Raw genomic sequence first — 11,911 nt, forward strand, 5'->3', positions numbered from 1 at the left:
AAAATTGGTTGGGCAGGATTGTCATAAAGGTCCCGTACATACGCCAATGTGCAGCCATCTTATTTATGCACTGTTATTGCTCTGCTGGATAGCTATTGCTCTGTTGGGTAGGAACATCCTTCTTCCTTTGCCTCTTAAAGTTGTTCACCTTTAAATCAACTTCTACTATGATGTGGAGAGCGGTTTTCTAAAACAATCTGAAATTGGTCCAAATTAATTATTATATGCTTTTTGTTCATCAGCTCTCCTGTTTGAAATTTCAGCAGTGTTGTGGTTGCTATGGTCCAAATATCCCTAGCAACCAAACAGTGGTGTGAATAAAAGACTGGAACCTCAATAGGAGAGGGCCTGAATAGGAATCTGCATAATAAAATAGTTTGCAGAGCAGTAGTTATTTGGCTTTGGGGGGGGGGGAGCAGTGCCATTGACTCCTATTTGAAAGCTGGAGGAAGGAAGAAGTCAGAAGAAAAAAGGGCAAATAATCTAGAAACTATAAAAAATTAAGACTAAATGAAAAGCTGCTAAGAATCGCTAATTCAATAGAATACTAAAAGTTAATTAAAGGTTAATAACCCCTTTAACATAGTCCAGGAAACAGACATGCAGAAAGATCCGCACTTATTGGGCCCAATAATGATAGGCTGACATAAAGCATGAATACATGCATATGATGACTAACACACACCAGTATATAAATGTCTGTGGAAGGGTGGAGCAGAACCAGGTTATTAATCAGATTTAACAGGTCAGAGCAATTACTTCTCTGAACAGTACACCTACTAAATAAACAGCTCAGTTTGCCTTTGTTTCACAACTTACAGACTGTGTGTGTGAGCTGCCTGGATAGAGAGAGCCAGTGCAAAGCAGCCATCTAGACTACCATCCCTGGCATTGGGGGGGGGGGACATTACCAAACTAGTAGAACGGACAGCTTATCCTCTCCCCACTCATCTACTCGAATAGGTGACCTTTAAAAATGTAAGTTCTTGTGTGCAGGTCCATACAATCCTCCTGTCTCATTCTACAACTATTCTTTGTTAATCTAGTGTAAACCCTAGCAAGATGTGCTTTCTTTGTACAAATTATTGCTCAAACACGTATTCATTTACCTAGAGCGTGCACCCACATATAGTTTTAGCTTTAATATCAGGGGAATTTTGAATTTCGAAATACCAGCGCCTTGTCTTAAATTTGTGGAAAAAATTACATGAAAATACATGAAAGGACCTAATACAAAAAATCTAAGGTTACAACCTAAGGAACACACCCTAATGATCTGCCACCCACCCACCAGGCCCTGCTGTCCAACTATGAATCAGGGCGGCCACTCATCCCAACAACTCAATGACAGTCTGTTTTCTCTCTGCATACTGTACAGGGGACCATTGTGGGGGGTAGGAAAAGAAATGCTGCCTTTATTCACTGGTTGTTAAAGCTTGTTAGCACTCTCCAACATATGATTCATTAAAAAACAATAGAAAAAAAATGATAATGTATCTTTATGTACCGGACACACAGGCATTTGGCACACAGATCAGTATCAAACAATTTGTTGCTCTGGCTGTCAGAAGCTCTATTGGTAGTGAACAAAATGCTCAAAATCTCCACTCACTGATTTGTATGGCAATCATCTGCCAAGGGGGCACTCGTTCAAAAAATACACCATTCAGCATTTCCTGACCAACAATCACCTTACAGGCAAGTTCACCCACCCACAGAGGCAACTGTCTTTCAAGTCGACAGGGGAGGGTGGCAGGGATTATAAGCATTTTGTTCCCTGTCCAAAGACCTAAAAATTGCCCCAGTTACAAAATGCTTTCTGTTTGCAGTTGCCCACAGAATCAGGTAACATTAGTTGTGCTGAGAAGGTTATTAAAGGGGTAAATCACCTTTATCTTCAGATGCAACATACAAACGTAATGTGTGCCATAAGGACACCCTGGTCAAGAAGAGAAGGCAAAAAAGCATGTATGTGTTAGAAAACAATGTACTTTAGTCAGGCAGCCAATAGTAAAATGTTGAAAACTATTGTTACATACATGGGTAAGGTGCATTGCATAAGGGATTAAACAACAAGTAACATGAAGACAAAGTGAAACCAGAGGAAATGAGGGCCTCTGAGAGTTCCTTACATGAGATCTGGACGGTGCTTATGTAATATGGCACAAAATGCTAATCCATCACGGAACGAGGTGGTCATATTAGTGATGCTGACATCTCGATAGCCATCACATTGCTGCTTGCACCACTGCTGGAGAGCTTTTATGGCCGCCATTCTGCTGGGAGGAAAGAAACAAGAAGCCAGCTGACATTAATGTTTGAGGTTGTAACTACTAAAGCTAAAAACTTGTTCACTATAACTGCAGTTTTGCCTATGCAAAGTCATTAAAGGTCACAATTCGTACACTTATTTACAATGAGACACTATACATAGTCACAGTGTTAATTTGGGTTGGAAAAAAAGACAATAGTCCATAAAGTTGAAAGCTTGTGTGCTAATTCAAAATATTTAACAAATGAATGAGTAAACCAAAACTATGTGGCATACACAGTGTCAAATACCTATGTATCATTACTTCTGCACCCACATATTAAGGATCCTGGAACTCAGTATCTCTTTGGGATGAATTAAGCAGCACAGTTATAGGCAGCCAAAAAAACATGGCATCAAAACATGGTACCCCCTACAGTGGCAGGCACATGCTCTTAAGGTGATTTCAATGAAAGTCAAGCAGGAGGCAGATTCTGACACTTTGGCAACTTAAAAATGTGTCTCTCAAACCGCTCGTTGTGCTATTAGACTAAGGTAAATGCCACACATGGCTGGTTTTCATCCTGCATTTATCTGGAGCCACTGCATCAGCCTAGGTGCAGGCACACAGAGCACATTTTGGTTCCAAAATGCATACTTTTGGTTCTGAAATTCGCTCCATGTGCCATCACCCAGCCTGAGGCAGTGGCTCCAGGTACAGTCACAGGATTAGGCAACCACAGGCCCTGTGTTTAAATGCTGGCTAAAAATCAGCCCCTTGTGGCATTAGCCTAATGGGCAGATTTGTCAAAGGTCAAGGTTGGAGATTTGTGTTTGATAAAGGGAGATTCCCCTTGATTTAAGAATAATATGCTAATTATATTCTAAAAATTCAAGTTGCATATTCTGGTTTGGAGATTTGGATATTTCATTTTTCTACTCTCAAAAATTCAAATATTTCAGGTTTTTTTTTCCCAAGATGTCATCTGACTTTTCAAATGGGTTAAGATCGCATGGAATACAGGGATTGGAGAAACCCCACCAAGTTTAACCCATCTAAGGTCTTAAAGAACAAGGAAAGGGTAATGCACTGGGGTGCCCATAGGTTAGGCACATGTACTCAATCAATGTTTTACCCCCCTGGTTCAGAAAAACTGCCCTAGTCACGGCCTCTTTCTTACCTAGCTCTGCCATCTTTCCTTTATTTCCCAAGGCTGCCTTGCAGCTACAAATTCCCAGACTTGTGCAAGTGCCTAATGGTAACATTTTTGACGTCAAATTACTGAAAAGATGGCAGTGCAGCACTAGGCATGAAAGTAAGTGAGTAACTCTCCCCTGTCATACCTGAATTGTGTAAGTTTTCATAAACAACCCCTCATTTCTGATTATTGTATTATCTAATATAATAAATAACCCCCTCTTTGGTCATTCCTTTATACACTGACAGACACTGTGGTTACTTCAAAAACAAAAAAATAAACCACATCCTCAAATCAGTACTCATACGGCTTTGATGTTTTACAACTGGGATTTTAACACTGTTTCACCAATGGCAAAATGATTACCATGAAACATAATACTATGATTTAATAGCATTTGAAAAGCAGACTGACAAAGAATTGCTGGCAGAAAGACAAATAAAACAGCTAGGGCTATAATCACTTTTACAGTGCACCTGCTTTATGGATTAAGCCCGTACCAGGGAATGTAATGAAATCTGATGAAATGCTCGATAGACAGAGCAGGAGCACTGCCTAGTCACAGTATGAGAAGGCACGGCAACATAGAGAAGCCATCTATAGCAGGTGTAGTTATAGCTGGAGTCAGCCTGGACTGGCAATCTGTGGGTTCTAGCAAATGCCAGAGGGGCTGCTGTAAGATGCCATAGACCACTATGTCTATGGCATGTGGGCTGGTGGGGAACTGTGTACCTGAAATGCCCGGCCCTATTTTGAATATCAGTTCAGGCCTTAGGAGACTGGCCCCTGTTAAGTGATTTTACTTCTGTTTTAAATAAAATGGTTAGAAAGGTGCATATTGATGTTCTAGAGGGATAAAGTATCAAACAGAACCATAAATGAAATAAGCTGCCCCTGGATTCTAATTCACTCTCTTGCCATGTCCCATAGTGAATGCTATATATCTGCCAACCTTTCCACTGACTGTCACCACTGTGGTCCATAATGGATTCCACTACCGCTGTGCGTTTTAAATAACATAACTTATTCCTTACAAAACAGACAACATGCCCCATTTGTGCTGCAAATGGTTTTAGCCACAATGAATTCCCCCCCCCCCCATAATTCCTTAGTATTTGCTCCAGCAACCAATGCATTAAAATAAATGTAATCGGTGTTGTGTGGTTTTACAAATTGGGCGCACATTTATGTTAAGGTGGACAATATTGTGCTAATGCATTGCAATTGCAATGAAGGGGATAGGAAAATTTAGAGGGAGGACCGCATCAATGAGCCGATGTGGTCCCCAATTCAACGAAAAATCAAGCCTGTCCGATCAACATCATAAACTGGCCAGATACTGGTCAGGAGGGCTGTTGAAAGGCCCCATACACAGGCAGATAAGCTGCTGAGTTAACCCGAATCAGCATCTTACATTTGCCCATGTATGGCCACCTTCATAAATTGAGTTTAGATTGCGTAATTTCTCTGGAGTGCCATTAAAACAGCATTAGCACGTGATTCTATTGACAGAAGTCTGTTGTGCGTTGCTTTTAAAACCGCTTCCATTAAAGGTATTTGTGTCAAAATTTACTTTTTGCATCTCGCAATAGTAGCGCTCAGCATCGCTCAGTCCTTCCTGTCTTCCATTCCAATTGGGCTCTGCTGCGCCTATTTATGCAGAGGAACCCTGCAGCTACCACCACCTCTGGACCAGGAGGTAGCTCCAGGGTTCCCTCAGCGCCCTGTGTCAATCTGCGCAGTTCGGTTGTGCAAAATTTATAGGGCAAACATGAAATATGGCAGACTTAGAAAATATTCTGTGCAACTGCACCCAATTTGTGACAAAGTGCCCATGAGGTTGTGTCCGTTTTGGCAAAATGCATTTGCGGTAGACGCTGCACAATTGCATGAAAAGAATCACCCACTTGCATCCACAATAACGCCAGAATTCTGGGAAAATACCGTGCATTGTTTGGGGAAAAACATTGTGGCTGCACTTATGGATATAAATAAATCCCCACAACATGTTATGGCTGCATGTGACACGCTATCGTCACACCTACACAACAGCAATTTTCACATCATTCTTTTACTTTCTCTTTCCAAAATTACCATGTGACTCCCTAATCCTGACCTGATTTCCCGTAATCAAGGACATACCAACAAGGGCCAAGTCACTGAATTCCAACAGCTGTAGGTTCCACAAGATGCCTTCCTGTGGCATCAAAAGATTTATACATTATACATTTATACAGCTTGCTCAAGGCCTGTTCTGTAATATAGGGGTCCCAAACCATTTTTACCCGTAAGCCACATTCAAAAAGACTTGGGGAGCAGCACGAGCATAATACATGTTCCTGGGGGTGCCAAATAAGGGCTGTTATTGGCCATTTAGTAGCCCCGATATGGACTGGCAGCCTACAGGATATTCTGTTTGGCAATACATCTGGTTTTTATGCAACCAAAACTTGCCTCCAAGCCCATAATTCAAAAATAAGCACCTGTTTAAGGCCACTGGGAGCCAAATCCAAGGGATTGGAGAGCAACTTGTTGCTCACGAACCACTGGTTGGGGATCACTGTTGTAATACATTGGTTTTCTTTCATTTTTAAGATTCTGGTGCAAAACAAGATGAGTTCAACTCTGCAATATTACGTTTCACAAAGTGCCATGTATTGGAACATGATAGGGAAACCATCATCGGTTGTATCGGTTGTCACGCTTCCTGATCAATGATTATTTAAAGTCCAGTTGCTTTAGAGTTATTTATACTAGAGATAGTGAAACCAGTGGCCTTTTTAAATATTGCGCAACTATAACTTTTAAAATCAGGCTGCCGGACAGAAGCTAAAGTGCTGCTAGGAGTTATAGGTATGGAGGCCTGAGAACTGGATGGATGAAGAGATAGTGACATCATATAAAAAGGGCTTATTTACAGCTAGCATTACTTATTTACAGGTGGCATTACCAGGCCCAAACTGGGAGTCATAATACCCTGGCATTTCAAGTACAAAGAGTCCCATACAGCCCCCAACCAGCCCACCAAATACTGACTGTCTATGTCTACTGTTTATATCTTAAAACTTTCCAGAAGCCACATATTGCCAGCCGGGATGGGCATTACCCATCTTGTGTGAGGTACAGAAGGGATTTGCATACATTTATGACTCTATGTACTTCCTGCTGGGAAGAAGCATTTGTATTCACACCTGGAGGGATAAAAGGAAGAACTGATGCACCTGGAACTGTGGGTTACTGGAATAACTGCATAACCCTCTTGTACAGTTTAACCTGTACATTAGACCTACACCAATTCATTTAAAGGGATAGTTCACCTTAAAGTTGAGTATGTTATAGATCCCAGATTGCAATGTGCAACACCATCTGGTAGTTGGGGGTTGCCGACCTCAGCATCCGAGGAACAATTGCTCCACTTGAATTACTTTTTATTACTAGTGAGACCCCTCCTATTCATCGTGCAGTCTATCATTCAGACTGCTGCCTGGTTGCTAATGTAAATAGCACCCTAGCAACCAGATATCTGCTGACATTCCAAACTGAAGAGCAGCTGGACAAAATGCTAAAAAGGTTCAAAAACCACTAAGAATGTCATGATCTACATTACACAGATATAAAGCAGGACAGGCAATACTAGATCATTGCTGAACTCCTATTTACTGGCCAGGAAGGCAGACACAACTGCAAGTTAAAGTGACACTGCGAGTGACAGCTAGAGGTGCCCAATTCTCACGCGTCTGAACGATAACACTCAGTGTTCCGAAAGGAATGCTGGGAATTGTAGTTCAATTACAGATGAAGGGCTCCAAGTTGAAAATTCCCAAAACACAGTAGGCAAACATATTCCATAGAGAGTTACAGTACCTGCTCGCTGAGTCTCACAACTACCAAACAGGCAGCGTTTCTGCCGAAAAAGTTCTGCCAAATATCTGCGCTCTATATAAAGTTCTCCATCTGCCCCAGTCCGGCACCGCTCCGAACCCGCTCCCGTCCCACCCGGCAGTGCTAATACCGGAGCCGGAGCGCCGAGCAGCTTCCCAATAAGCCTACAAGTGACTAACTGAGCTACAACTCTAGCGACTGGAGCTGATGTGGGACGGGCTTTAGGCTGCGGTGGGCGTGGCTTGATATGTCTGAGCAGAAAAGTGTTTATTGGTGTGGGCGTGAGTAACGGCAGGGGGCGGTGACCTGTAGGAAGTGCCACTCTGCGGAGGATGGGGGGAGGGATTTAGTGAGAAGTTGTGTGTATAGCTGAGTTCTAGAAGTTTAGAACATTGGAGCTGCTGAAGGCTTCCCTAATCGCTATTGTTAGATAACTGGTCTGTGATTGGTTTATAATATGGTATTGCATGGTTGGCAATTTTTTTATGAGTAGATCCTTCCGCTATCGCAGGATGGAGCCACATGGGGGGCATAATGAATACCAATAAATTATGTTTCAATCTGCCATTTTGATTTTATCAAATATCAAGCGCCTCTTTTCGAGAAAACATTGAATACTATATACAAGCATTGCCTGTTGCTTCTGTGTGCTGCTGTGGGGCCAATGGGCCAAAAATCACACCTTATTCCAAAAGGCCAGTGCAAAGGTGGCACAGGGGGTGTTGGTTGGTTGTTGCCAATATCATAAAACAAGGTCTAGTTTGCCAGGTTCTTTGTTATCATGTTTGTTTTCAAACAACTGACCTGCAAATGCCACCTGCTGATTGGTTGCTATAGGTTACTAGACTGGTAGCAAACTGCCCATTTTATTACTTTAGCCCCATATATTCTTACAGAGTTGGCTACATGGCCCTGCTTGTCTTATGGCACATTAGCCAGGACCAGACAGGACAATAACTAGTGGGGCTATCCTATACTCTCCAACCTCTCTCTTATTTTTATATATATATATAACAATAAATGACTTTTTTTCCCAATAAATGTATTCTGTATTTTTTCACTAAGTCCTGTGAGTGCGGCATCTGTTCGAACTGTGCTATATTAATTTTTATACTGCACCCAGGCATACTGTTATCTAACAATACATGAGTGCCTGCTTTCTATCAGCTTTATATATATATATATTGTAAATATGGCTTTGCTTTACATTAAGATCTGCCACAGGCAACCCTCCAGATGTCTGCATGAAAGTGTTCCTGATGGCCACCAGTGAAGAAGGGAAACGGCAATCCTTCACTTTCTTATAGAGAGCTTTAACAACATAGAATGAAATGTCATGCACAATATAAAAACCTGTAAATGAAAAGTACCTACGTTATATTCTAGTCTAGCAGTGATCAGAAATGAGAATATGTGAGTTTTTCCTCTGGGCTAGAGTGCATGTAATTTAATTGTTTTACTATTGCAACATATACAGTAATACTCTGACTTGAAATTTCCTAATATCATTGCTATGCCATTGCATGCTGTTGATTGATCAGAATTAGTTCACATGGGGTTTTCCCATGGATTAAACAAAACATTCATAATAAGGATTATGGCCTTAAATGCATTAAGTGAGTGCAAGATCTATGGCCAGTTGGATATTGGCAGCTTAAAGTAGTAAACTTTTCCTTGTGAACTGCTTTAATCAAGATTGCACAGATGTCAAGGGACTTAATGAAACCATTGTAGCCCAATTAGATTTGCCAAGTGTTTTACTACTCTTTATGATAAAATGTGAGACAGGTATAACAGACTGCTCCTATTTATATTTTGCAGAGATGCATTTGAATCTTTTATTTTGCTGATTTTTAGGTAACTATGGGCATGATACATATTCTTGTGCCCTATAAATACAGCACTGTCTGCAGTTGTATACAGGTATGGGATCCATAATCCGGGAACCTGTTATCTAGAAAGTTCCATTGAAAGTCCTTCTCTTATAGACTTCATTATAAGCAAATAATTCTAATTTTAAAAATGATTTCCTTTTTCTCTGTAATAATAAAGCAGTAGCTTGTAGTTGACCCCAACTAAGATATAATTAATCATCATTGAAGGAAAACAATCCTATTGGATTTAATTATTGTTTAAATTATTTTTCAGCAGACGTAAGGTGTTGAGATCTAAATTATTGAAAGACCCATTATCCGTAAAAAGCCCAGGTACAGAGCATTCAGCATAACAGGTCCCATACCTGTATATACAAATACACATACATATAAATTTAAAAGTGAATGTAAATTCTGCAAAGAAACATCATTAAATGTGTCGTACTGCCCTAAGGACTTTCAAAATCCTTTTAATTTATTTTAGCTTTTTTTATTGAGGTAGAAAAAAATAAAGTTTTTTTCTCTACACTGATCTCTGACATCTGAGAGTGGATTCAATAACATGCAAGCAACTGGGAAAGATATATTTGAATTACAGAACTGCACTCTGGACAGCATGTCAGGAGCCTTATAGGGGTTCCTATGAAGAGAATTATTTAAGTTAGAATAATGAATACCACAAGGGGTGCTTCTTACTGGATATGCCAGAAAGAATCTATACATACCAGAACTCTCTATGGGAGGTATAAAGAGCCTTGCAAAGCATGCTGCCTGTATGTTATCAAGAAGTTCCCCTTGGACTTGTAATTGCAGGTCAGTAACTGCATAATTTACATCTGGCCACCCCCAGCATTGCTGGCCAAATTCCATCAACAGTATAAAAGAATGAAGCAAGGAAATGGGAAACATGATTTAGGGGCTGTTTGTTAGAAAAGTGACTGTAATCAAGGCAGACACATGATTTTCATTATGCAACAAATATATCATATATGCATAGAAAGATGTGTGCAACGTGTAATATCTTTCACAGTGCAGATACCATGTACTCTATATATCCACATAGTGCTACCTTGCCTTGAACAACCATGTATTGGTGTATTGGGTGTTTCACATTTAATATCTGTATAATGGGCAGCTCAGTGGGTAGCGCTTCTCCCTTGCAGCCAGGGCACTTGTTTGTATGTTCCCCCCATGTCTGTGTGGGTTGCCCAGTTTCCTCCCGAAGTCCAAAAACATACAGCAGGTTAATTTGCCTCTGACTAAATTGACTATATTGTGTGTAAATGTGATAGGGGCCTTAGAATCTAAGCTCTTATGGGCAGTGAATGATGTCGAGTATAATCTCTGTGGAAATTTGTCAGAGCTGTATAAATGCCATGAAAAAAATAAAATGAACCTCAGTGTAATTCGTGTCATCTCCATGGTGGGTTTTTTTGGTGCACTTGCGACCCATCAAGTTTCTGAGTGCAAGGCTCAATCTGGTTGGACATCTGGCTGAGGCACCCCATCAGCGCAAAACCTGCTTTTTACAAATGTATTAAATGTGCTCTGTGACTTCAATGTGACATGAAAGCAAAAAATGTGACAAGACCACCAGAACTAAGAATACATGGGCTCAATAATTTTTCCAAAATGTTTAGTTTATTGATCCAGGGCAGTGCAGAGAGCAGAGAGCAACCAGCATCTACATATGATAGCTTTCACATTGCAGGAGGCTGCCTATAGTTTGGTACCCCTTAGTAAATGTGCCCCTCTGGTTTATATTTTTGAAGGTTGACTAGTAAAGCTTTATGGTGGCCATCCTTCAGACCAATTCAGCAGCTTATCTGCCCCTATATGGACACCCCTGACCGAAATCTGTCCACTTTGTCTCGATTGGACAGGGTTGATTTTCCATCCTCGATTCCCTCTGCTTGACAATTTGTGAAAAACCCTAAACTTAGCTTCTCAACAGCTGCTCAGAGAACACTGAGCATGTGAGTGTCACTGACAAGAAAAAAAATCCAAGATGAGGAGCTCCTGTGACAATTTGTGGAAACATTACTACTTTACAGATGCTGTACCTCTAGCCTGGTGCAATAAGTTTAGTATATAAAATATGACATTTCTAGCTATATTCATTTTTAGGGTTTAGTTCTCCAATCATGCAGAATATGGAATAACTATGTGGATAGGTTGTGCGTTGATTGGATGAAAATATAGAGTAGGTCAAATCACTGGGGCTGCCAAAATGTAGGCACCCCCCCCCCCCCAGTTGATGTATTCAATTATCTAATACCCGAGCTGGTGCTTCTGTTAGCAAAAACCTGCACCAACCCAGGGTACATGCAGGCAAGTGATCCTCTTCCGACTTTTTTGTTCACTTTTTTACTCTACTGCGCATGTGTGGACCCCTGGATCGCAGGGAAAGGTAAAGGAAGGCAGAGGATTGCTCACCTGCATGTATCCTGGGCTGGTGTGATTTTCTGCAGATAGGAGCAGTAGCCCGGGGTATCGGGTAAGCAATCTTAATCACTGGAGGGCACCCCTCAGTGATTTTAACTTTCATTCTCCTTTAAGATGTATTTGATTACAACAAAGTCTCATAATTATCTGTATCAGCCACATGGTAAGAGCATTATGTGGAAGATGGAGCTATGGGTGCCCCTCAACAACTGGAAATGCAGGTGCCTGGCACCCTCCTGCATCCCTATTGCAATCTAAAA

At 41.0% G+C, this 11,911-nt stretch overlaps 1 protein-coding gene across 2 annotated transcripts in view; it reads right to left on the reverse strand.

Moving 5' to 3' along the window:
* micall2 (MICAL-like 2) overlaps positions 1 to 7,536 on the reverse strand; it is a 45,800-nt gene extending 38,264 nt beyond the window's left edge. Inside the window, exons 1-2 of one of the 2 annotated variants that reach the window (XM_012970552.3) lie at positions 7,315 to 7,536; positions 2,133 to 2,279 (exon numbers count right to left, since the gene is read on the reverse strand). In XM_012970552.3, the coding sequence (XP_012826006.2) occupies positions 2,133 to 2,275 (143 nt within the window). In that variant the 5' untranslated portion in view covers positions 2,276 to 2,279; positions 7,315 to 7,536. 2 annotated transcript variants of the gene reach the window in all.
* Positions 7,537 to 11,911: the final 4,375 nt, after the last annotated feature.

This window comes from Xenopus tropicalis, chromosome 9 (assembly GCF_000004195.4).
Source record: "Xenopus tropicalis strain Nigerian chromosome 9, UCB_Xtro_10.0, whole genome shotgun sequence".
NCBI classification, from domain to species: Eukaryota; Metazoa; Chordata; class Amphibia; order Anura; family Pipidae; genus Xenopus; species Xenopus tropicalis.